General features: G+C 49.9%; 1 protein-coding gene across 1 annotated transcript; it reads right to left on the bottom strand.

Moving 5' to 3' along the window:
• Positions 1 to 1605: 1605 nt before the first annotated feature.
• LOC138748091 (dapper 1-like) lies at positions 1606 to 22861 on the bottom strand. The gene is made up of 5 exons (XM_069907781.1): positions 22814 to 22861; positions 22441 to 22521; positions 10092 to 10224; positions 7517 to 7681; positions 1606 to 4260 (listed from the first exon to the last, which is right to left on the bottom strand). The coding sequence occupies exons 1-5, from the start codon at positions 22859 to 22861 to the stop codon at positions 2510 to 2512; spliced, it is 2178 nt and encodes a 725-aa protein (XP_069763882.1). The 3' UTR covers positions 1606 to 2509.
• Between the last annotated feature and the right edge of the window lie 1712 nt (positions 22862 to 24573).

The following is a 24573-nucleotide window of genomic DNA, read 5'->3' as shown; positions in this document are numbered from 1 at the left end:
GAATAATAGTTCGGCACAGACCAGAAGGGCCAAAGGGCCTGTTTTCCGTGCTGTAATGTTCTGGGGCTCTATGGGTTTGGATTTTACTCTTAGTGCCGGACAACAAATTTTTTACAAAAGGTTTGTTTCCTGAAAACAAATTGGGGATTATAATAAACAACGTCAAACTGAACACAAAGTTAATTTCAGATTTGCTGCATCACGTAGGAAGTTGGAGAAACGTTACATTAACTTTGATTGCATTTAGCAGGTTTAATCACGTCATGGTGCATTAGTTCAACTGATCTAAAACTGTTTTGCTGCTGGTTTTCGTTTGGACTCAGCATCTGATGCCTCTCATGTCAGCCGGCATTGATCGATATCAAATGCCCTGATTCCGCTTTTCAACGATTGCAATGTCCTGGTGAAACCGTGTTTGTCACCGACGGCACCAAGATCAGCAGGGAAGATGGCCAAGTGCCAATGCAGAAACTGAAATATTAATGACGTGTCGCACTCCATGGTTTTGTACGCTAGAAGTGGACTTAAAATATGATGGGAAGTCACAAAAATAGGTTGTATCTAAAAACTGTGATCGGAAAATGTTAAGGTGATTTTTTGTGACCAGCTGCCCAAAATCCATAAGGTACATCCAAAAGTGTTCAGGAAACAAAATCACTGTTGTCCCGTGTAATTTATTGACTGAGGTTAGGAGAAAGAGTGTTACCACTCCACCGCTAACAGTTCATACCAGGGTTTATCCAGCCAAGTTATCACTGACCACTGACAGTCACACTCAGGCTCAGTGGGTAGATTTGCATTCTCACAGCCCCAGAGACCCCGGTTCGATGCTGTCCACATGGAGTTTGTACATTCTTTCCCTCACCCCACCTCCATGATTGCGCGAAGTTTCCCTGGGGCACTCTGGTTTCCTCCCATGTGCGGGTCGGTGGGTTAATTGTGAGTCACCCCAGTGTGAAGAGACGGTGGGAGGAACAGGTGAGCTTGCTGGGAGCTTGAAAGTGGAATGTCTCTAAAGGCTGGCATGGACTCGCTGGACAGAATAGCCTCCTATATGGTTGACGCGGCTGTTAGCGCAACAATTTTACAGCGCCACTGATCGGGGCCGTTTGTACGTTCAATCCGTGTCCGCTCTCCCGGTTTCCTCCCACAATCCGAAATGTACAGAGGTGTAAATTGGGCAGCATGGACTCAAGGGCTAGAATGGCCTGTTACCGTGCTGTATGCATGCCTAAAATTTTTTAAACTAAATATCAGTAGCACATATTGCTGGGAATAGGGATGAAGGTCAACCTTTCCAAACCTCTCTCAGGCTTGAAAAATATCATCCCCCCCACTCCAAAAACATTAATTCCTCTACATCACTAAAATGTGCAGAGCGAGACCATTCCACCCTCTGCACAATATTGTTCAAGTCCCCCCTTATACCATCCTCTCTGCCCCCAGGGACCTTTCCGGATCTTTGGAACCCACCAAAGCTGCTCCTGTTGCACCTTATCCGACGGTGTAGCCCCAACATCACGGGATGGGGAGCTGGAAGAATAGAAGAAGGTGAATTCACCCCCCACCCCCACCCACCCACCCCCTCAACAGTCACCCGCCCCTCTCCCGTGATTCAAACCAGCAAGTGCCTCCTCGAATCCCACATCCTACCTGTTCACCAACTCCTATGGCAGATAACTCTTACAGGACTGAGTGAAAGGCTCATACTGAGTAGCTATGTACATTATTTCATACAGAGACTGCCCAACACAAGGCAAGGGGCTCAAGTAAGCAAGTTCGACAATTAACCATGGCCCAAGTTAGCATTTTGGCCATATTTCATCCCTCCCCATCTCGCAAGCTCCTCCCCTGAATCAAGACCCCAGCTACTCGGCTGGGATGTGCATTCACATCCAATTGGTCGGTGGTTTCCTGGGGACCTCCAGGTTTTCTCTCAAGCAGAGGGGAAGGGAATCCTGGCCGCCTCCTTGCAGTCTCTGACAAGAGGGATAGGGGCCTGGAGTCATCCACTAACTTGTTCGACTGTGGGTAGTTTCTGTTACCTAGCAACCAGTACGCGTGTGGGACATGGGTCGCACCTGACACCTACCAACCTGTACGTATGTGGGACATGAGTCACGCCTGACACCTACCAACCTGTACGTGTGGGGGAAATGGGTCTTTCCTGTCACCTACCAATCTGTAGGTATGTGGGACATGAGTCACGCCTGACACCTACCAACCTGTACATGTGTGGGAAATGGGTCTTTCCTGTCACCTACCAACCTGTAGTTATGTGGGACATGAGTCACGCCTGACACCTATCAACCTGTACGTGTGTGGGACGTGGGTAGTTCCTGTCACCTATCAACCTGTTATTTGGGGGATGTGAGTTCTTCCTGAAAATTAATGGCCAACTCTTCCTAAATTTACATGGGCCGTGTCGTTTGGCATCAACGCACTTCGAGGACGCCCTGAGTCTTGGGAGGCTTTGAAGGCGGTCAGTCACCGTCCTTCCGCTCTCCATTCAGACAGTGGTCATGACCTTGAGGGAGCCCGTGCGGAAGCGAAGGATCTTCTTCTTCAGCGCGTGCGAGGCCTTGATCTTGACAAAGACCTCAGGCTGGGCAGCCTGAGGGGCCACCTGCTGGGGCCAGACCAGGCCACCGCCCTCCTCGTCCGTGTCACTGGAGCATGTGCTGAACCCAGGTGACTCGGCCTCGCTCAGGCTCGACTCACTGTCACCGTAACACCGGGTGCCATAGACTCTGACCCCCGGTCCTTCCTCCGCCCCCTGGGCCCTGCGCTCTGAGTCGCTTCCTTGGGCCTTCTGGTACCTCCGGACCCGCCGCTGGCCTCCCCCCGTCGGACAGGGGTTGGAGGTCGTCGCTGCGGCTGCCCCTTCCTGGCAGATCTCCGCCGTGGACCGCCAGCGCCGGTAGCCACCCCCGGCCTGCCGCCCCGGCTGCAGCGACCGCCCCTCGTCCCTCTCCACCGTGTTGTACTTGACGCAGGTGGACCCCTGCCTGCTGAGCAGGCTATTCTCTGAATTCGAGCGGCAGGTCCTCTTGCCCCGTGGGGAGGCCTTGCGGCCATTCTTCTTGGTCCCCTCAGAGTCCTCGCTGAAGCGGCACTTCTTGCCCAGCGCCTTGCCCTTCTCCCTGAAGCCCCGGGCCCCTCCCTCAGGCGACAGGTCAGCAGACCGGCACTTGTTCAAGATGGCGGCTTTGGCCCGCCCCGCTTGCCCGCCCCCGTGGCATTTGTACGGCTGCTTGGCCGGAATGTATTGCGCGTTGACCATCTGGCAATCCTCATCGGCCTCCCTCAGGGGTGACCTCTGGCCTCTCACCTCCTGCTCGAAAGTCGGCGAGTGGGCCTCTGCTGAATCAGGTCTAGCGGATGCAAAGGCCTGAAGCCTGTCGTCCAGCTCGTACACATTTTGGTAGTAATTCTCCTGAGGCGATCCCCGCACGGCCGGGTGATAGTTCAAGTCACGGTACTCGAGGGAAGTTGGCCTCATGGGAGGAGTGTTGGCCATCAGCCTGATTTGCTTCCGCAAACTCTGGGAGTGTTGGGAGTCCTCGTTGCCCTTTTGCTTCTGAGCTGCAAAGGTGTCCGGGACAGTTTTCTTGCCTGCCAGCTGATCCCCGCCTGTGTTCCACTGGGGCCTGTACTTTGCGGTGGTCAAACCGCTGTCGAAGCTGTGGGAACTGGAGATATTGCCTCTGTCAGACGAGGGGTACATCTCGCAACTGGGACTTTGAAGGCTTGCAGGATCAGTACCCCTATGGCACAAGCTGCTCTGCCTGATCAGACCTTTGATGGGGTCTGTGCTGAGGCTTGTCCTTGGCTTGTTTGTCCGTACAGGGTAAACCCTCTTGTGGACCAGGCCTGTGATGTAGTTCTCCAACCTCCTCGACTGGATGGCTTCCAGGCCCTGAGGGAGCTCGCCCTGGGTGCCAAAGAACATCTCCCCATCCCCTTCCAGTTTGTAGGCACCCAGGAAGGAACTGGGCGAGAAAGGCTTGTCCTCACTGCCTGCCCGCATGCCTTGGCAGAGGAGGGGGCTCTGGAGCGCCATGGCGTGGAGGGGGCTCGGAAATGGAAAGAGCTCCAGGCTGTCCCGGGTCATCAGTTCGGTTGGGTACTTTGGCCGTACGTCTGCAAGGGCCTCCAGCGACTCGGAGTGGGTGGCTGAGAAGGAGCGGGGCACCGAGGAGACATAGTCACTGTCAGTGAAGCTCAGACTCTCGTCTTGGTCTGGGTGCAGGGGTTCAGCTGAAAGCAAAATCGACACTCAACGTCAGTGCATTTCTCAGTTGAGTTAAACACTCCCAGGGCAGGGACATGGGGTAGATGCAGAATGAAGCTCCGTCTACACCGTCCCATCACACACTCCCAGGGCAAGGACACGGGGTAGATACAGAGTGAAGCTTCCTCTACATTGTCCCATCACACTCCCTGGGCAGGGACACGGGGTAGATACAGAGTGAAGCTTCCTCTACATTGTCCCATCACACTCCCTGGGCAGGGACACGGGGTAGATACAGAGTGAAGCTTCCTCTACATTGTCCCATCACACTCCCTGGGCAGGGACACGGGTTAGATACAGAGTGAAGCTCCCTCTACACTGTCCAATCACACATTCCCAGGACAGGGACATGGGTTAGATACAAAGTGAAGCTCCTTCTACACTGTCCCGTCACACACTCCCAGGGCAGGGACACGGGGTAGATACAGAGTGAAGCTCCCTCTACACTGTCCAATCACACACTCCCAGGGCAGGGACACGGGTTAGATACAAAGTGAAGCTCCCTCTACACTGTCCCGTCACACACTCCCAGGGCAGGGACACGGGGTAGATACAGAGTGAAGCTCCCTCTACACTGTCCAATCACACATTCCCAGGACAGGGACATGGGTTAGATACAGAGTGAAGCTCCCTCTACACTGTCCAATCACACACTCCCAGGGCAGGGACACGGGTTAGATACAAAGTGAAGCTCCCTCTACACTGTCCCGTCACACACTCCCAGGGCAGGGACACGGGGTAGATACAGAGTGAAGCTCCCTCTACACCGTCCCATCACACTCCCTGGGCAGGGACACGGGGTAGATACAGAGTGAAGCTCCCTCTACACTGTCCCGTCACGCACTCCCAGGGCAGGAACACGGGGTAGATACAGAGTGAAGCTCCCTCTACACTGTCCCGTCACACACTCCCAGGGCAGGGACACGGGTTAGATACAGAGTGAAGCTCCCTCTACACCGTCCCGTCACGCACTCCCAGGGCAGGGACACGGGTTAGATACAGAGTGAAGCTCCCTCTACATTGTCCCATCATACTCCCTGGGCAGGGACACGGGGTAGATACAGAGTGAAGCTCCCTCTACACTGTCCAATCACACATTCCCAGGGCAGGAACATGGGGTAGATACAGAGTGAAGCTCCCTCTACACCGTCCCGTCACACACTCCCAGGGCAGGGACATGGGTTAGGAGTGAAGCTCCCTCTACACCGTCCCGTCACACACTCCCAGGGCAGGGACACGGGTTAGATACAGAGTGAAGCTTCCTCTACACTGTCCAATCACACACTCCCAGGGCAGGGACACGGGTTAGATACAAAGTGAAGCTCCCTCTACACTGTCCCGTCACACACTCCCAGGGCAGGGACATGGGGTAGATACAGAGTGAAGCTCCCTCTACACCGTCCCGTCATGCACTCCCAGGGCAGGAACACGGGTTAGATACAGAGTGAAGCTCCCTCTACACTGTCCCGTCACACACTCCCAGGGCAGGGACACGGGGTAGGTACAGAGTGAAGCTCCCTCTAGACCGTCCCGTAACGTACTCCCAGGGCAGGGACACGGGACAGATACAGAGTGATGTTCCCTCTACACTGTCCCGTCACACACTCCCAGGGCAGGGACAGTGCAAGTAGATACAGAGTGAAGTTTCCATAACACTGTCACACTCCAGGGTTAGATCAGCACAGGCCGGACATGGACTGGGGCTGGAAATGAGGTGCTACAATTGTTGGGGGTGGGTGGGGGAGAAGGGATGCATGTTTTCAATGTTAGTAAAGAATTTGCAAGCTGTGCGGTGGGATGTGAGTGGGAAGGGAAGGTTGAGAATCACTGCTCTAGAATGAAATTGTTAATGAAATATTTGGTCTGAGAAAAAATGGTCATAGGCCCATTTCGTTTGGAGTTCTGAAACCGTGCACATAACGAGTCCACGAGGGATGATTAAAACTTTTTCTTTCCACCCACATCCCACCTTAAGCAAACCCTTACTAATCACAGAATGCCGATGGCCTAGGAATTACTTAAAATGGGATGTGAGTGAAAAGAACAAGGTTGAGAATCACTGGTGTAATTCATCTCCCTACTCCCACGATGAATGTAAGATTTGAAAACCACTGCCCTACAGCATGGTTAAAGGCCCTTCCTGCCCGCGAGCCCATGCCGCCCAATTACGCCCAAATGAACTACAACCTCCGTTGTTTTTAAGGGTGGGATGAAAATGGAGCACCCAGAGAAAACCCACCCTGATGTGGAGAGAATGTAAAAACTCCTTACAGACAGCACCAGACTCAAACCCAGGGTCACTGGCGCTGTAATAGAAGGCGGTGCACCATGTGGTGATGGATGGATTGGTATAGATCGGTACGAAGGTAGGCACAGCTGGGTGGGCCTGATTTGGTGCTGTATGACTGACTGAGGGAGGGTTAACTCACTTCTGCAGGAGGAGAGGAAGAATGGTTCACTGGGAAAGGAGGATTGAATGGATCGGTAATGATTTTAAGATGGCATGGCAGACAGGTCTGGTTCGATCCTGACCTCTGACGTTATATGGAGTTTGCACAGTCTCAAAGACGTGCAGATTGTAGGTTAATTGGCTGCTGTAAAACTCCCCCTTGTGAGGCGTAGAATCTGGGAGGAATAAAATGGGTCCAGTGTCAGGTTAGTCCAAATGGGTCAGCACAGACTCCGTGGGCAGAAGGGCCTGTTTCTGTGGCGTTTGGACTCCATAGCTCTCTGACCACGACTGAAATTAATTTGGGGTTGCTGGCAACAGGAGGGGAGGAGAAGAGAGTTTCTTTTCTCGGTTAGGTGAGATACAAATCAGGGGACGTGGTTTAAGGGTGAACGGGGAAACGTTTAAGGGGGAGATTAGGGGAACATGCCTTTCATGTAGAGAGTGGCAGGAGTGTGGAATGAACTGCAAAGTGAATGCAGGCTCGAATTTAACATTTAAGTATTTCGACAGTTACAAAGGGAGGGAAATAATCAATGGGACTAGGCAGAATATTAGTTTGGCACAGACTAGAGGGCCGAAGGGCCTGTTTCAGTGCTGAAATGTTCTATGGTTCTACTTCCTGAAAGACCAGAAGCGACAGATTTAATATTGACTTTCAAAAAAGTATTGGATAAACCCTCAACATCTAACAGAGAAGGGTGCTGGTGTAAAACAGACATGGGTTCCTCCTCTGCCCCCCCTCCTGTACAGACGCCTGGGTGCACACCTACCTAAAGATTTGGGGCGTTCATTTGCATAATTAATGCGAGCATCAGCCAAGCCGAGCCGCGAGTAGCTGCAGGCGACAGAATGCAAGCTGGGAAAGCACTCCGCAAAGATGGAGGCAGAGGAGTCAGACAGTGCCGGAGACGGGCCCTCGCTCAGCTCATAGAAGCCTGCAGGAAGGAGGAAGGGGGAGTGGGGGGTAGGGGAGAACACATGGGGTGGTACGTGGGGAGAGCAGGGGAGGTGTAGAAACAAAATCAGCGTGTTAAGGTGCGGCCCATACATTCACTCTCTGTAGCTGCGTGGGATGCGATCCGACCCATCAACTGTACCAGGTCCATGCCTCGAGCAGGTCAGGCAAAAGCATGCAGAACCCACAGAACAGACAAGCACCTACCAGCTCTGAAGGGAGTACAAACTGGTTGGGAAGGCCCATCACTGTAAAGCTGGGTACAGCACTGGTGGGGATGGTCTGTCACTGTATAACACTGGGGTACAGTATTGGTGGGGATGGGTCTGTCACTATAACATTGGGGTACAGTACTAGTGGGGATGGGTCTGTCACTGTATAACACTGGGGTACAGTACTGGTGTAGATGGGTCTGCCATTGTGTAACACTGGGGTACAGAACTGGTGGGGACGGGTCTGTCACTGTATAACAATGGAGTACTGTACTTGTGGGGATGGGTCTGTCAGTGTGTAATATTGGGGTACAGTACTGGTGGGGACAGGCCTATCACTGTGTTGCACTGGGGTACTATACTGTTGGGGATGGGTCTGTTATTGATTCACCCTGATGTACAGTACTGGTGGGATAGGTTCCCCATGGCATCTTTTACTTCAGAGAGAAGGCCCCTCAATTCTCATCACATCTCAGAGTCTCCAACGTGTAGCAGTGGCTCAGAACAAGAAGGAACACAAGTTGGAACTGGAGTTGGCTCCGATTGTGGCTGATCTGTTTCAGACCCAACTTCACTGAAGTTCCTGAATGTAAGTGGATGGAAACCAACAACCTTCTGGGTTGGAAACAAAGGGACTTGCTTTTCTCAAGTTCCTTCCACAAAATCCCAGGAGTGAAACACAAAAGTCTGCAGACAGTGTAAAAAAACACAGAATTGCTGGTGGAACTCAGTGCCCATTGGAGGGAAATATATATTACTGGTGCTTTGGGCCTGAGCCCTTCCTCAGGATATGGAATTACCTCTGTGCCTAAGTGTCGCTAATATACGTGTCCCTCGTATGGACGCTGCGAGAGTGGCTGAGTTCCTCCAGTGCTTCTGAGGAACAACCTTTTCGGATGGTTTTAATGTGGAGGAAAGAAACGGAAATAGGGATCGAGAGATAGGGAGGCCCAGAGGAAGATATGAAATTATAACAACAGAGAGAGAGAGAGAGATGGAGAGAGGAAATGGCACTACCAAGGAATCTCCATAGACAATTATCTCTTGAGAGGCATCAAACAAGGCAGAAGCAGGGAAAGGATTGAAACAAATGAAACACAAACACTCTTATGGACTTAAAGTTTGAAAAATAGGGAAATGGATGAAAGAAAAGGGTGAGAATCGAAGAAAAAACCCAGAACGAATTGAGCAGGCCATCCAAGCAAGACGTCAGTATTCCTGACAGATTGCTGGCATGGGAAAATCCATCAGGAAGATTCGAAAAGGAGCGGAATCAAACGCTGCCCCTGAACTGACCTTAAATCCCTTGACTTGGGACTTGGGGCCTCTCCCCAACGGGAACATATGGAAACGATCTTTGCGAACAGATCAAGACAGATTTGCTTGGACGGTTTTGGGTGGAATACTCGGAGTGACACTCCACCCCAGAGTCTCCAACCCTCAGGGGCTGGGGGTGCTCAATGGGCAGAGGGGAGCTGGCAAATTGGAGTCGGGCGCCTTCCGTGACATTGATCGTCGAGACGCTTGACGATTTTTCCGTCCCCCCCCAACTTCTGTCTGTTATTTCGGTTGGGAAAACAAACCCTGAACGAATCGAATTTAACTTGCTCCCTACCGCCCAGTCACATAATTCTTTTCACCTGACAGAAGAACACTCAGCGCCCCTTGCATTCAACGGCATTAAAGTGAGAGCAAAAGGTCATTGTTAAACCAGCACCAACCTACAAAGGACAAAGGCTGACAGATCATTCCCCCCATGTGCTGGCAGGATGTGCAGTCTGGCCAGAGAGTTAGATACAAGTGGAACAAGATCATCTTGATCTGCAAATCCTTAAATCACTCAAGTCTATTGGAATGGCCCGCTCCCCATCCTGCCCTCATTCACTCTCCCCCAATACACCATGCCGTTCCTACCCCCGATAGGTTCCATCAATAACCACAGAGTCATGGACTGCAGGATCAATAGGCTTTAATGCATATAAGACTTTGGCTGGCCCGGATCCAGGTACGGATGGCTGGAAAGGGGGAAGTAACGCGACCTTTATGTCCAGGGCAAAAGGGGAGGAGACGAGTCATTAGTGGGCGGGCCAGCCTCATATATACAGTAACTGGTCGGGGCTATACAATGGAGGAAAACATATCAGTACACCCCCCCTCCCCCACCACCCTCAGGCTTACCTGAGCTTGGCCGGCTATCAATCTCTGGCTCCCCTCCAGGCGTCTGGGTCCCGTCGAGTCGCAGCTCGCTGACCTGCCTCTCCAACTGGTGGAGGGGGCTGAGGAGAGCGAGCTCCTGGCGTCTCAGCCCATTCTAACGGTGGCCGGTGGGGAGGAAGGACAGGGGTTAGTGGCCACATCGTATGGAGACAGACACACATCGGGGAGAAAACAGCGGCACATCCTCCAGGACACTGATAAAATATATATTCAGGTTTTTCTTCCTACAGTTGGAAGTCGGCCACCCAAGTGATCTTTTGACTCCCGTAAGGGTGGGAGAAGGTACAAACTCCTTACAGACAGCGCCAGATTCGAACCCCTGGTGTGGTCAGAGCGCTGTGCTCACCACTTCACTACCTCTGCCACCCACAAATGGTGCAACATAATTATAATTTTAATCTACACATGCAGATGCTGACAGAAAAATGCTGCCAACACTGGGCTGCCCAAAAAGGTGTCATGGTGGGGAGGGGGTGCAGGGGGTGACACCATCCGAGGGGGTGACACCAAAATAACTGTCTATAAAATTTCTGTGCAGTGTTTCAACAGAAATTTATGATTTTTTTAAATTAAAAAATATCCTCATCGTTCGTTCTAACAACAAAAACATTTTCCGTCAGCCCAGCGTACATGTACAAGGCTAAAACTTGAAGCTCATTGATTTTTTGGAACTTTCTAATGCGCTCCGGTCAGATCTGTCGTAATGACCCAATGACAGCGATGCTTTGAATCACGTGGCTCCGTCTCCACGCGCCATCAGCAAACGCTGTTGTTTTTGTTGCTGGTGGTGTTTTTATCGTCGCTGCTTTTGCCAAATTTTCTGAAGTTTTAGCTACAATATTGTGGTCATTAGTGTTTGTGAATTGATATCAGTGACTTTTTTGAGAATTAAGTCGTCGTTAAAGGAAAAGAAGGAGAAAAATCTGCTCAGTTACTAATAACATTGTAATTCAATGCAGAAAGATTTTACAAAACCATTCTGTTGTTAGTATTCATATAATCTAAGAAATATTACACTTAAGCAATTTACAACTATTTTTATCACATATTATTCTATATTTTTACAACATATATATTGGGGAGGTGGAGGGTAAGACCAACCCTAATGAAGCCACTGCTCTTACCTTTCTATTAGAACACAATACAGGCCCGTGATGTTGTGCCAACCTATATATACTCAACAATCTAACCCTTCCCTACCTCACACCCAATACCCTCTATTTTGCTTGCATCCATGTGCCTGTCTAATTCCCCGTTAATTTCTGGGACAAGGTGCCAGTGGAAAAGGACAACAATCAGCGTGCCGGCGCCAAGTCACGCCGGGGATTGGCGGCCTTGACCCTGATTCATATCCCCGGCATCAGCCAATTAAACCAGTGGAAGAGGGTCAAACTCCTCCCATTCCATTCGAAGGTAGACGCTCCAAATCCCCTGGGGACGAGTTGAGTTCAGTGGGAAAGCAGTCAGTGTCCCGGTTAAAGGTGGAAATGGCACAAACGGCTTCCAATCCCGGGACACTGCCCGGCCAGTTAACTGGGACGCCGGTGGGGAAGAAGGGCTTAAGGGTCTTTTAATTGTCCCTATTGTTTCAGCCTCCACCACCACCCCTGACAAAGCATTCCAGGCACCCACCACTCTCTGTGTAAAAACCCTGACGTCTCCCCTAAACCTTCCTCCCCTGACCTTGCACTGATAGCAGCAAATGTCAGAGGCTGTCACCCTGAGAGGAAAAAAAGGTGCATTGAAGACGTGCTTTACAGAGTCACTGTTGAAATATACTATTTTTTTTAAAGAATGTATTTTATTTTCTGGGTCCCTGATCTATCTGACTCACCTAGGGCCTGCCCTGCCTGGTGCTTAGCTCCACAGTCCAGAGACACTGCTTGAAAGTCTGAAGGGCCTAGTTTCCAGAGAGGTCTCCACAGGAGGAAAAGATGTATCACCGACATTCCGGGCCTGAGGCCTTCTTCAAGGTGTGAGTAAAAAAGCAGACAGGCTCCTAATTAAAAGGCTGGGGAGAAGGAAAGAAAGAGTGGTGGGGTGGGGGGGGGGGGAGCAGCCCAGACCGGCCGGCAAAAAAGTGTTAATTGGCCATGAGGTTGTACGGGTGGAGCTGAGGAACAGGAAGGTACAACCGCACTAACAGAGGTTATGTTATAAGAGTACCAAGTAGTCTGCGAGAATTGAAGGAGCAAATCCGTAGAGGGATAGCAGACTGCTGCAGGAAACAGTGTGAGGTTATAGCACTTCATCAAAGTATGAGCAAAACATAGCCCAAAAGAAAATGTAAACATAACATAACAATTACAGCACGGAAACAGGCCATTAGGCCCTTCTAGTCTGCACCGAACCAAACACCCCTTTCTAGTCCCACCTCCCTGCACAATGCCCATAACCCTCCATCTTCTTCTCATCCATATACCTGTCCAACCTTTTCTTAAATAATACAATTGACTCCGCCGCCACTATTTCTCCCGGAAGATCATTCCACACCGCTACCACTCTCTGAGTAAAGAAGTTCCCCCTCATGTTACCTCTAAACCTCTGCCCCTTAATTCTTAACTCATGTCCTCTTGTTTTAATCTTTCCTCCTCTTAACGGAAATAGTCTATCCACATCCACTCTGTCTATCCCTTTCATAATCTTAAATACTTCTATCAAATCCCCTCTCAACCTTCTACGCTCCAAAGAATAAAGACCTAATCTGTCCAATCTCTCCCTATACTCTAGATGCTTAAACCCAGGTAACATTCTGGTCAACCTTCTCTGCACTCTCTCCACTCTGTTTATATCCTTCCTATAATTAGGCGACCAGAACTGCACACAGAACTCCAAATTAGGCCGCACCAACGTCTTATACAATCTCAACATCACCTCCCAACTCCTATATTCCATGCAATGATTGATAAAGGCCTTCTTCACCACCCTATTCACGTGAGTTTCTACCTTCAGGGAATGATGTACCGTCACTCCTAAATCTTTCTGCTCTTCTGTATTCCTCAATGCTCTCCCATTTACCACGTATGTCCTATTCTGATTCTTCTTACCAAAATGAAGCACCTCACACTTATCAGCATTAAATTTCATCTGCCATTTTTCAGCCCCCTTTTCTAAGCAGCCCAAATCCCTCTGCAATCCTTGAAAACCTTCTTCAGAAGCAGAGGAGACGGGGCCCACAAGACGGTGACCACGGCAGCAGAGCAGAGATAGGTTCTGAGGCTGTTGGTGGCTCGAGGCGAGGAACCTGCGCAGGCAATTGCAGTCAAAGGATACACACTGGGCTGCAGACACCTGGAGTCTGGCTCGAGACTGGGTGTAGGGGTAACAAATATCGGAACCGGGAATGTGAGAGGGGGCTGAGGGATCAGAAGGCCTTCCTGATTGTGGTGGAGGTTCGCATCTGGAGCTTGGGTCGCCGATGGTTTGGACCGAAGTCTGTGCGGCGGCGGCCACCGCGGGAGTGCTGGGGGGGGGGGGGCGAATCCACAGGCACTCTGAGGGGATCCATTGTTGCTTCTCTTCCTCTGGACTGTAAGTGGCACCCAGCAATTTCTGCTGATGGTGGATCCATCTGCTGGAAAGCAAACTAAACACTGCCCACCTACACTGCAGCAAGGCAGTGCTGCTGTCTACCAGCTCCAGTGACAGGCTCCAATTCTGGGCTCGGACGCCACCTGTGTGGAGTTTGCAACTTCTCCCCAGTGACTGCCACATGTCCTTGCTTCCTTCCCACAATCCAAAGGCGGGCGGGTCGGCTGGTTAATGTGTGCAGGATCAGTTTTGATACGCAGGGAGAATAAAATGAAATCAATGTTGAATGGGAGAGTGCAGATTCAATGGACTGAATGGCCTGTTACTGTGCAATTCAACTGTGAAGTAATGGAACAGGGCTGATAAATTGGATAGAAGAGGGATTAAGCGAATAATTACGTTACCTACACTGATGGATTTGTGAATTTCAGAGGTAATTGCGCAGAGATGAATATTGACTGGTGGTTTTCAAACTTTTTCTTTCCACTCACTTGCCACCTTAAGTAATCCCTATGCCATAACTGCTCTGTGATCGCCTGTCACTTCTGCGGCCTGCCTACCCGAAGAGGCTGCTCCTCAGGTTCTGGTTGCACTTCAGCCCCCACGGTTCACGGCCACCCGGTGCGCAAGGGGGCCGGGCGTTCGGTGGATCTCCTCGTGGGGTTGGCAAAATCGGCCATTCACGGGTTGAGGCAGCGGGCAGTCAAGGGGGTGGGGCGAGTGGGCTGCCTGCCTGCCTTTTGGGGTCACGTCTGGGTCCATGCCGTGTTGGAGCGGGAACACCCAGTGTCTGAGTTCAGGGAATGGTGGGGCCCCCAGGGGACCGTGGATGCGGTGGATGGTGAAAATTGTGTTTTAATTTGATGTGTAATAGAGAGGTGGTCGTCATTACTGCTTCTCATGGTTTTGTTGCCACGTTATGGTGGTTTTTGGTGTTGTAGCTCGATGTGCGTTTTCTGTTTTTAATGTTGTCGTTTAAATAAAGTTTGTATGTTTTTAAAAAAGTGCTGTGATTAGTCGGGGGCTGCTTAAGGTGGGGATGTGAGTGGGAAGGGAAGATTGAGAATCATTGTTACTGAAATATTTGGCTTGAGAAAAATGGTCATTGGCCCATTTCCTTTGGAGTTCTGAAACCCTGCACATAACGAGTTCATGAGGGACGATTAAAACAGGGGCTTTTCAAACTTTTTCTCTGGCACAGGGATTGCTTAAGGTGGTATGTGAGTGGAAAACCACTGCTATAGACTATTCCATTTGGTTCCCGCTTCTGTTTACATTGCGTCAGGAAGCCTTCCGTAATCAGGAACAATCGGCAGTTGGCGTGGCGGGGGGGAGGGGGGGAGAGAGAGAGAGAGAGAGAGAGAGAGAGAGAGAGAGAGAGAGAGAGAGAGAGAGAGAAAGAATCGCCAGAGTGTTGCCAGGATGAAGGAGTCAAGTGATGAGCATTTGAGTGATGAGGAACCCTCTCTCTGGGCTCTGTTTTCCTTCAAGACACATTTCTACTGGTATACCACGGAGATCATTCTGCTTGGTTGCTTTGCTGGTGCAGAGGTGCCAATGCAAGAAAAAAAAATCCAGAGGGCTGTTAACTTGGCCAGAGCCATCACGTGCACCAGACTTCACTCCATCGAGGACAGGCGGCGTCTTAAGAAAGCAGCCTCTCTCTCCTCAAGGACCCCCCACCACCCAGGCCATGCCCTCTTCACTCTGCTACCATCAGGAAGGAGGGACAGGAGCCTGAAAACCAACACCCAACAGTACAGAGACAGCATCTTCCCCTCCACCATCAGATTTCTGAACAGACAATGAACCTCACTTATTTCGGCACTAATTTATGGATTTTGAAATTATAATCTTGGAGCAATATTTCCTCTATGACCCTGCTACCAAACAATGGATTTTGTGCCCATTCATGGCAATAAATTCTGATTCTGAAGTCTTGAAGGAACAAAGGGGAACATTTCCTAGCTGTACATAATTATGAGGAGAAAAGGCAAGTTATTCGAACAAAAATTTTTCCTCATATCAGAGGTGTCACTGACCGGAAGGTTTCGCTTAAGGAAAGAGGTAGGAGATTTAGAAGGGATTTGAGAAAGAATTTTGTCAACCAGAGGATGGTTGATATTTTTTAAACGCACTGCCTGAGGGGTTGGTGGATGGCTCCCACAATGTTTAAGTATTTTGATGAGCATTTGCTGAAGAAGGCTACAAGCTAAGTGCTGGTAAATGGGACGTGTGCTGAACACCACCGTGAACACTCGGCCTGAGGAAAGTGAATTTTAAAACACGAAAGCGCTGGAGAAACTCAGCAGGTCACACAGCAGAGGTAAAGATGCAGAACTAGTGTTTCAGGCCTGAGCCCTTCGTCAAGGGGTGAGCAAAAAGCAGGTGGGTGCCTGACTAAAATGGTTGGGGGGGAAGGGGCAGGGGGCACCTGCAGGCAACGCGGCTGTCAGAGAGCAGCAGCGATCATGAAGGATCCACACCTCCCAGCCCACGCTCTGCTCTCACTGCCGCCATCAGGAAAGAGGTGTCGGTGCCACAAGACTCGCACCACCAGGTTCGGGAACAGCTGCTCCCCCTCCATCATCAGACCCCTCAACAACAAACTCAATCAGGGACTCATTTAAGGGACTTGTGCACTTTATTGACTTTATTTTCTCTGCATTGCACAGTCAGTTTGTTTATATTTCTTTATCTGTTCACATGTAAATTGAGTACAATTTTACAGAATTACCAGTAAATGGTCATTCTGCCTGGCCCTCAGGAAAAAAGAATCTCAGGGTTGTATGTGATGCCATGTATGTACTCTGACAATAAATCAGAAACCTAACGAGCACAGGCCCACTGGCAAGAGGTCATAGGTTGATATGGGTAGGAGGACAGGAGAGAAAAAAAGCTGGGAAGTGATGGGAGGATGGAGTGGGGTAGCTATGTGAATGGAGAGGGATGAAGGTGGAGGAGAGGAGACATAGGGAAAGAGAGAGAGAGAGAGAGAGAGAGAAAGAGCGAGAGAGAGTGAAATAGGATGGGCCTATCAGGAACCGGAAAAGCTGATGTTAATGCCATCTGATTGGAGAGTGTGCAGACGGAGTGTATAATTCCTCCAATTAGAGGGTGGTCTCGGTTTGGCAGTGACCGGGACCATGGACAGACATGTCAGTGCAAAATTGAAATGTTTGGTCTCTGGGAGGTCATCGCGTTTCATCGTCCTCAGACCCCACAGATATTTATTACCATTTTTAAGACCCTAATTAGGATTCCTCTGACCGGAAGCAGAGTATCAACTCACCAAGGCTCCTTAGAATGGACCTCCTAACCCCATTCAAAGCATGGGGAGTACCATCATCTCGAGGTTGCCCTCCAAGCCACACATCAAAGAGGCCAAGAGAGTAGGGCTGGGATTGGTCAGCCAATCCCAGGGTTGGCGTCCCGCAAATACCCCCTCCCCCTTGGCACCGGCCCGGACCATTCCTCTATCCATTGCTGGAGAAAATCTGCAAGTTAACCAATGTATTTTATATAGATACATGAACAACGTTTCAGGCCTGAGCCCTTCATCAGAGTGTGAGCGAAATGTAAGCAGGCGTCCGAATAAGAGATTAAGAGACCCAAGCTCACATCTGAAACCTATGAAAATCCTTCCCCTTCATCTGCTGTTAATGTTGGCCAGATCTCAACCAAACATTGCAGCAGGTGTTGACAGAGACAAGGAGAGAAAGACATTTAATCTGTCAAAGAGAAATATGTTGCTATTTTGGGAATTTATATAATGACTAAATTGAAGCTTGGCAGGGCTGCAAATTTCTCTCAGCCTCTGTAGAATTTGTGTACTCTGGCCAGGACCGACTCTATAACTGGAGTCCCTGCTGCTAATTAGCGGCACTGATTTACTTCCCACCTTGAGTGTGGTCAGCCGTGGCTCAGTGGTTAACTCTCCTGACCTTTGCATCGGAAAGGTCATGGACGCGGAGAGGGTGGGCCGCAGTTCTCGATCTATACCGAGGGAGTGCTGCACTGGTCGGAGGGGTCTTCGCTGAGTTCAAAGGTCCCTCAACAAGGCCGCAGCGGTTAGTGGAACACCGTTACAGCGCAGTATGTAAGGGTGTACGTTCTCTGGGGATTAGCGATTGGGGCCGGGGTTCCAATCCCGTGCTGCCTGTAAGGAGGATGCATGTTATCCCCATGTCTTCGTGTTTTTCATCTGAGTGCTCCGGTTTCAGGGGTTGGAGATCAATTGGGTAGCATGGGCTCATGGGCAGGAAGGGCCTGCTACCATTATTTTTAAAAATTTTTTAAATTCTTTGAAATCATGTATATTACAGGGGAGAGAGTGAAATCTTGGTTGAATGATCAACAACCTCGCACTCAATGTCACCAAAACTAAGGAGTTGATTGTTGACTTCAGGAAAGGAAAGCCAGAGGTGGACGATCCAGAGGTCATTGGGGGATCAGAGGTGAAGAGGGTGAGCAAATTTCAGTTCTTGGGAGTCACCATCTCAGAGGATCTTTCCTGAACCCAAATCACTAAGGGTGTCGTAAAGAAATCACATCAGCGCCTCTACTTCCTCCGGAGTTTGCGGAGGTTTTGTATGTCATCAGAAACCCCGAAAAATTACTAGAGATGTGTGCTGACCAGTTGCATCACAGTCTGGTACGGGAACACCAATACCCCTGAGCGTAAAGCCCTCCAAAAGGTAGTGGACAGCCCAGGACTTCACAGGTAAAACCCTCCCCACCATCGAGAACGTCGACAGCAGTGGTTCTCACATACCATTTTAAGAAATCCTTAGGCCATCGGTGCTCTGTGATTAGTAAGGGATTGCTTCAGGTGAGTGGGGAAGGGAAGGGTGAGAACCTCTGTCGTAGACCCAATTGTTACTAAAATACTTTGTTTGAGAAAAATTGTCATTCGCTCATTTCCTTTGGAGTTCTGAAACCGTGCACATAACAAGTCCATTAGGTAAGATTAAAACAGTGGTTTTCAAACTTAAAGTAGTATGTGAGTGGAATGAGAAAGGTTGAGGACCACTGACCGCTGCCATCAGAGAGAAGCAGCAATTGTCAGTGATCCACCCCACCCAGCACACGTTCTCTTCTCGCTGCTACCATCAGGAAAGAGGTGTAGGGGCCAGAAGACTCGCACCCACCAGGTTCAGGAACAGCTGCACGAAGGGCCCAGGCCCGAAATGCTGGTTACCCATTATAGATGCTGCGTGCTTCAGATTTTCTCCAGCACGCTTGTGGACTTAGCCACCATGATGCAGTTATTCAGGTTGAAGACCAGGTTTCAACAAGAGGTCTCCCCAAAATCCCAGCAGATTAAATAAAAATGGTCATACAAGTTCCCCAGCTGGATGAGGTTCCCACCCTGGATGAGACATATAAGGCAATCGAACAACTGAAAAGTGGCAAAGCAGCAGGTATGGATGGAATCCCCCAGAAGTCTGGAAGGCTGGCGGCAAAACTCTGCATGCCAAACTGCATGAGTTTTTCAAGCTTTGTTGGGACCAAGGTAAACTGCCTCAGGATCTTCGTGATGCCACCATCATCACCCTGTACAAAAACAAAGGCGAGAAATCAGACTGCTCAAACTACAGGGGAATCACGTTGCTCTCCATTGCAGGCAAAATCTTCGCTAGGATTCTACTAAATAGAATAATACCTAGTGTCGCCGAGAATATTCTCCCAGAATCACAAAGCGGCTTTCGCGCAAACAGAGGAACTACTGACATGGTCTTTGCCCTCAGACAGCTCCAAGAAAAATGCAGAGAACAAAACAAAGGACTCTACATCACCTTTGTTGACCTCACCAAAGCCTTCGACACCGTGAGCAGGAAAGGGCTTTGGCAAATACTAGAGCGCATCGGATGTCCCCCAAAGTTCCTCAACATGATTATCCAACTGCACGAAAACCAACAAGGTCGGGTCAGATACAGCAATGAGCTCTCTGAACCCTTCTCCATTAACAATGGCGTGAAGCAAGGCTGTGTTCTGGCACCAACCCTCTTTTCAATCTTCTTCAGCATGATGCTGAACCAAGCCATGAAAGACCCCAACAATGAAGACGCTGTTTACATCCGGTACCGCACGGATGGCAGTCTCTTCAATCTGAGGCGCCTGCAAGCTCACACCAAGACACAAGAGAAACTTGTCCGTGAACTACTCTTTGCAGACGATGCCGCTTTAGTTGCCCATTCAGAGCCAGCTCTTCAGCGCTTGACGTCCTGCTTTGCGGAAACTGCCAAAATGTTTGGCCTGGAAGTCAGCCTGAAGAAAACTGAGATCCTCCATCAGCCAGCTCCCCACCATGATTACCAGCCCCCCCACATCTCCATCGGGCACACAAAACTCAAAACGGTCAACCAGTTTACCTATCTCGGCTGCACCATTTCATCAGATGCAAGGATCGACAATGAGATAGACAACAGACTCGCCAAGGCAAATAGCGCCTTTGGAAGACTACACAAAAGAGTCTGGAAAAACAACCAACTGAAAAACCTCACAAAGATAAGCGTATACAGAGCCGTTGTCATACCCACACTCCTGTTCGGCTCCGAATCATGGGTCCTCTACCGGCACCACCTACGGCTCCTAGAACGCTTCCACCAGCGTTGTCTCCGCTCCATCCTCAACATCCATTGGAGCGCTTACATCCCTAACGTCGAAGTACTCAAGATGGCAGAGGTCGACAGCATCGAGTCCACGCTGCTGAAGATCCAGCTGCGCTGGATGGGTCACGTCTCCAGAATGGAGGACCATCGCCTTCCCAAGATCGTGTTATATGGCGAGCTCTCCACTGGCCACCGTGACAGAGGTGCACCAAAGAAAAGGTACAAGGACTGCCTAAAGAAATCTCTTGGTGCCTGCCACATTGACCACCGCCAGTGGGCTGATATCGCCTCAAACCGTGCATCTTGGCGCCTCACAGTTTGGCGGGCAGCAACCTCCTTTGAAGAAGACCGCAGAGCCTACCTCACTGACAAAAGGCAGAGGAGGAAAAACCCAACACCCAACCCCAACCCACCAATTTTCCCCTGCAACCGCTGCAATCGTGTCTGCCTGTCCCGCATCGGACTTGTCAGCCACAAACGAGCCTGCAGCTGACGTGGACTTTTTACCCCCTCCATAAATCTTCGTCCGCGAAGCCAAGCCAAAGAAATAAAAATGGTCATACAAGTTCCCCAGCACCATTTTACACTCCGTGTATTCTCACCAATGCCCCGGAGATTCCACCTCTCATCTATATACCATGAACAGTTAGTGGCCTGGTTAGCGTAGTGGGCTATTAAAGTGCCAGTGACCTGGATTGTAATCTGGTGCTGTCTGTTCCAGTTTCCTCCCACTCTTCCAATCGTATGGGGGTGGGGTTGAAGGTTAATTAGGTGGCACGGGCTCATGGGCCAGAAAGCCATAGGACATCATGTAAGACCTTGGTTACCTTGAAGAAGGGCTCAGGCCTGAAATGTCAGTCATAATATTTACCTCCTATGTACCCATCAAGACCGGCTGAATTCCTGCAGCATTTCCGGGGGTTTTGGCTACAATCACAGCAGCCGCAGACTTTTCTGTTTTAGGCCCCACTCGAATATTGTGTTCTGGTCACCTCACTACACAAAGGATATGGCTGCTGTAGAGAGAGTGCAGAGGAGACTAACAAGGATTGGAAAGCATGGCTTATGAGGATAGGCTGAGTGAACGTGATCTTTTCTCATTGGATGGGCTAGCACGAGGGGGCATCCTGTTGAGGTGCTTGGGAGGAAGGGATGCAAGTTTCTACACACAGAGCATGGTGGGTGCATGGAACGGCGGTGGAGGTAGGGACAATAGGACCTTTTAAGAAATAGGTACAAAGAACTGAAAAAAAAACATGCAGTTGTGCAGTGGGGAAATTCTAGGCAGTTGTTAGAACAGGTTATTAGGTCGACACAACACTGTGGGCCAAAGGCCCTGTACTGTGCTCCAGGTTTCAATGTTTTATGTAATCCCACTGCCTGGGAGAGGTAACCAACCCACTGATAGACCTATCACAACCCGAACACACCCTCTTCTCCCTCCCCCCCATTGTGGAGAAGGCTCAAGAGTATGAAATTGTGGACCAACAAGATAGTTTTGACCCACAGCCATCAGGCTCCTGAACAAACCCCACCACAGTGCTCCCCATGCTCCCGTTGCTTGGTGCTAATGAATCATTTTTCCTTACAACTCTGTAAACTGCACTCCGTGTGACTCTATGAACGTTAGAACTAATCCATTGGTCTCCTCCTTGAAGAACTCGCATCACTGAACACGGTAAGAAAGTGACAAATAAACAAACTGGAGTGAAAATCCAAAAATCCAGATGCCAAAAATCCAGACCAGGCGAGAATCCAGACTTCTCAAAAACTCTCAGCTAAAATCCAGACCTAACAAGAATCCAGACTTCTCAAAAACACTCGGATAAAATCCAGACCTAACGAGAATCCAGACTTCTCAAAACCTCTCGGCTAAAATCCAGACCAAACGAGAATCCGGACTTCTCAAAAACTCTTGGCTAAAATCCAAACCAAATGAGAATCCGGATTTCACAAAAACTCTCGGCTAAAATCCAGACCAAACGAGAATCCAGACTTCTCAAAAACTCTTGGCTTTTGTGTGTGTGCGTACGCACCACTGATTCACAGTGGCAACAAGCGATCCTGCCGAGGTTGCAGAAATGTAAGAACAAATATTTATTTGTCTTATTGTTCTTTGTATTTTATATGAAAATATGTTTCGTTAATAAATTATCAAACTTTACCTGTTTATTCTCCTTAAACCTTAAAAGAACTGCCTGAGAATCTGGAAAATCTGGACCGACCCAATCCCTGAGCAGACTGGACTTTTACTGTAGATTTCAACCCAAAGCCTTGAAACTTGAACCTTGGACCCTTGGGCAACTCGGGAAAGCCAATTGATACTAGCTTACTGACAGTTATTGAATACCCCCACCACTGCCCACCACACTTAGACAGGGAATTTATTGGGGGCTGGACAAAGGGGGAACCAAATTCAGTTGTGATAGCTCTGACGACAGTGAATTCGAGCCCTTAACTCTCGCGCATGCGCCAACTGAACTCCAACATGTAAACCCACCTCATGTGCACCAGCCGAAGGAATCAAGATGGCCGTACCCAGCCTATGGATCCCGGGGCGCCGACTGTCAAGGTAAGTGCGCACATTTTGGCTCTTACATACCCTGTATCCCTGTTATAGTTTGTCAAATACAAAGTAAACCGTATAAATTTAATATCTTTTTCTTATTTAAAAAAATATTTGGTCGATTGTATGATTGAATGCAAGTCACAAAGGTCACAGGTCAAAGACTACCATTGCCACCACTGTGGCATCTTGTCACTAATTCCCACTCTGCTGTTTGAGGGGCTTCCCCTTGGTCTTAGCCCCTCGATGTCCGGTAAAGGGAGGACTCTGGACTGCGGTCCTTCCCCACAGCGCCCACACGTTGGCTGCGCCGAGCCTCAGTGGGTACCTCAGCACGTGCTCCTGCAGCCTGGAATGTGGCAGTCGGCAGCATTCCCTCACCCACATCTCCGTGGGCTGGAAAACCAACAGATTTTGGGCGGACCAAAGTGCATCTTTGATAGTCTTCCAGCAGCAGTTCTGGATGTCTGACTCTGTGTGCTTTCACGGGAATGGCTGTAGATCAGAGGGCCCTCAGTCACACTGCTGTTGGAGATGATCCATGACAAGGACCCTGGCATCTTTCTCCACCCCACCCCCCCCACCCCTTTAGTGAATCTGCATTCAGCAAAGAGGTGGGAAACTGCCTCCTCTCCGCCGCAGTCATGTTGGGGATCATGTGCATGGTGGGTGATATTCTGGTCTGTCTGGAATGACTCCTCTCACCACCAGGTAGGCCAAGTCCTAGTGCTTGGTCAGGAGCATTGGCGATAAGGCATTCCACCAGAAGCCATGGATGGTCTGCTCAGGGAACTACCCCACCCAGTCCACCGAGTCCTCATCTGCCTAATGGCTTCGTGGTCAAAGGTGTTGGTCTGGAAAAACCTTTCCACGAAGGAATAGGTGGTGTGGCAAAGTGTAGCTGACTGGGACATCATGCAACAATGGGGCCAGACCCCAGCACACAGCGGCACTTTCTGATTCCACCCACAACCTGATGCAGCTACACACGAAGGTGGTCATCGGGATGAGGGCCACCCTTGCCCTCGATGTCTGGATAACCATATGAACCAGAAATCAGCTAGGGCAGAAATGGGTGGTGGGGGGGGAGGGCCGGGGGAGTGGTTGGGGCAGCAGCAGTCCTGAGAACACCTTGCATCTGCTGACCAGGTTCCTCCCTGTTATTCAGTGGGAGCGTCGCGCCCCCAGACCCAGTTCCTGTGGATACCCGCCAATTCTTGTTGCAGCCCTTCAGCTGGAGAGGTTTCATGTCTGGCACAGACATAGCAATCCAAAGGTCCTGCTCCACTGTTTACTGTTCAGCGGCTCCACAATTCCTAGAGGCTTTGCTGCCAAGTTTGCCTTCAGTCTGGGAGGTAGAAATGTGTCCCCAGTGCTAGAAACTCAACCTTGAATGCTTGCGATCCCTTGCCCTCTACTCAGTACCCAGAATTTGATTCCGTTGACTTTAAAACCAGAGGAATTTTAACCAGTCCATCACACATTAGGGTCCTTTTGAATTATTTCCTCTGTCGAGAAAAACATCTCTCTTTTTGTTTCTCTTGGTCCTTGCAAATAAAAATAATCCTTTCCTCTCAGCCAACATGTCAGGCTACGGAAACACTAACCTCGGGCTCTCTCAACACCTCCCACCATCCTGAACACCATTTGATAGACTCTTCCTTCACCTATTCCAACCAAGCAAAAAACTGCTTACATTTCCGACCTTCCACCGTCGTTCAAAAATTTCATC

The sequence above is a fragment of the Narcine bancroftii genome, chromosome 13 (genome assembly GCF_036971445.1).
Source record: "Narcine bancroftii isolate sNarBan1 chromosome 13, sNarBan1.hap1, whole genome shotgun sequence".
Taxonomy (NCBI): domain Eukaryota; kingdom Metazoa; phylum Chordata; class Chondrichthyes; order Torpediniformes; family Narcinidae; genus Narcine; species Narcine bancroftii.
This window is presented reverse-complemented; position numbering and strand designations above follow the sequence as displayed.

Excerpts from the sequence above, each read along its gene's own strand:
- LOC138748091 (XM_069907781.1), bottom strand. The coding sequence starts at position 22,861 with ATGTGCGCACTTACCTTGACAGTCGGCGCCCCGGGATCCATAGGCTGG. Across the intron at positions 22,522-22,813 it reads CCCCGGGATCCATAGGCTGG|TCCAGTCTGCTCAGGGATTG; the intron begins GTACGGCCATCT and ends CTACAGTAAAAG. Across the intron at positions 10,225-22,440 it reads GGTTTAAGGAGAATAAACAG|AATGGGCTGAGACGCCAGGA; the intron begins GTAAAGTTTGAT and ends GGCCACCGTTAG.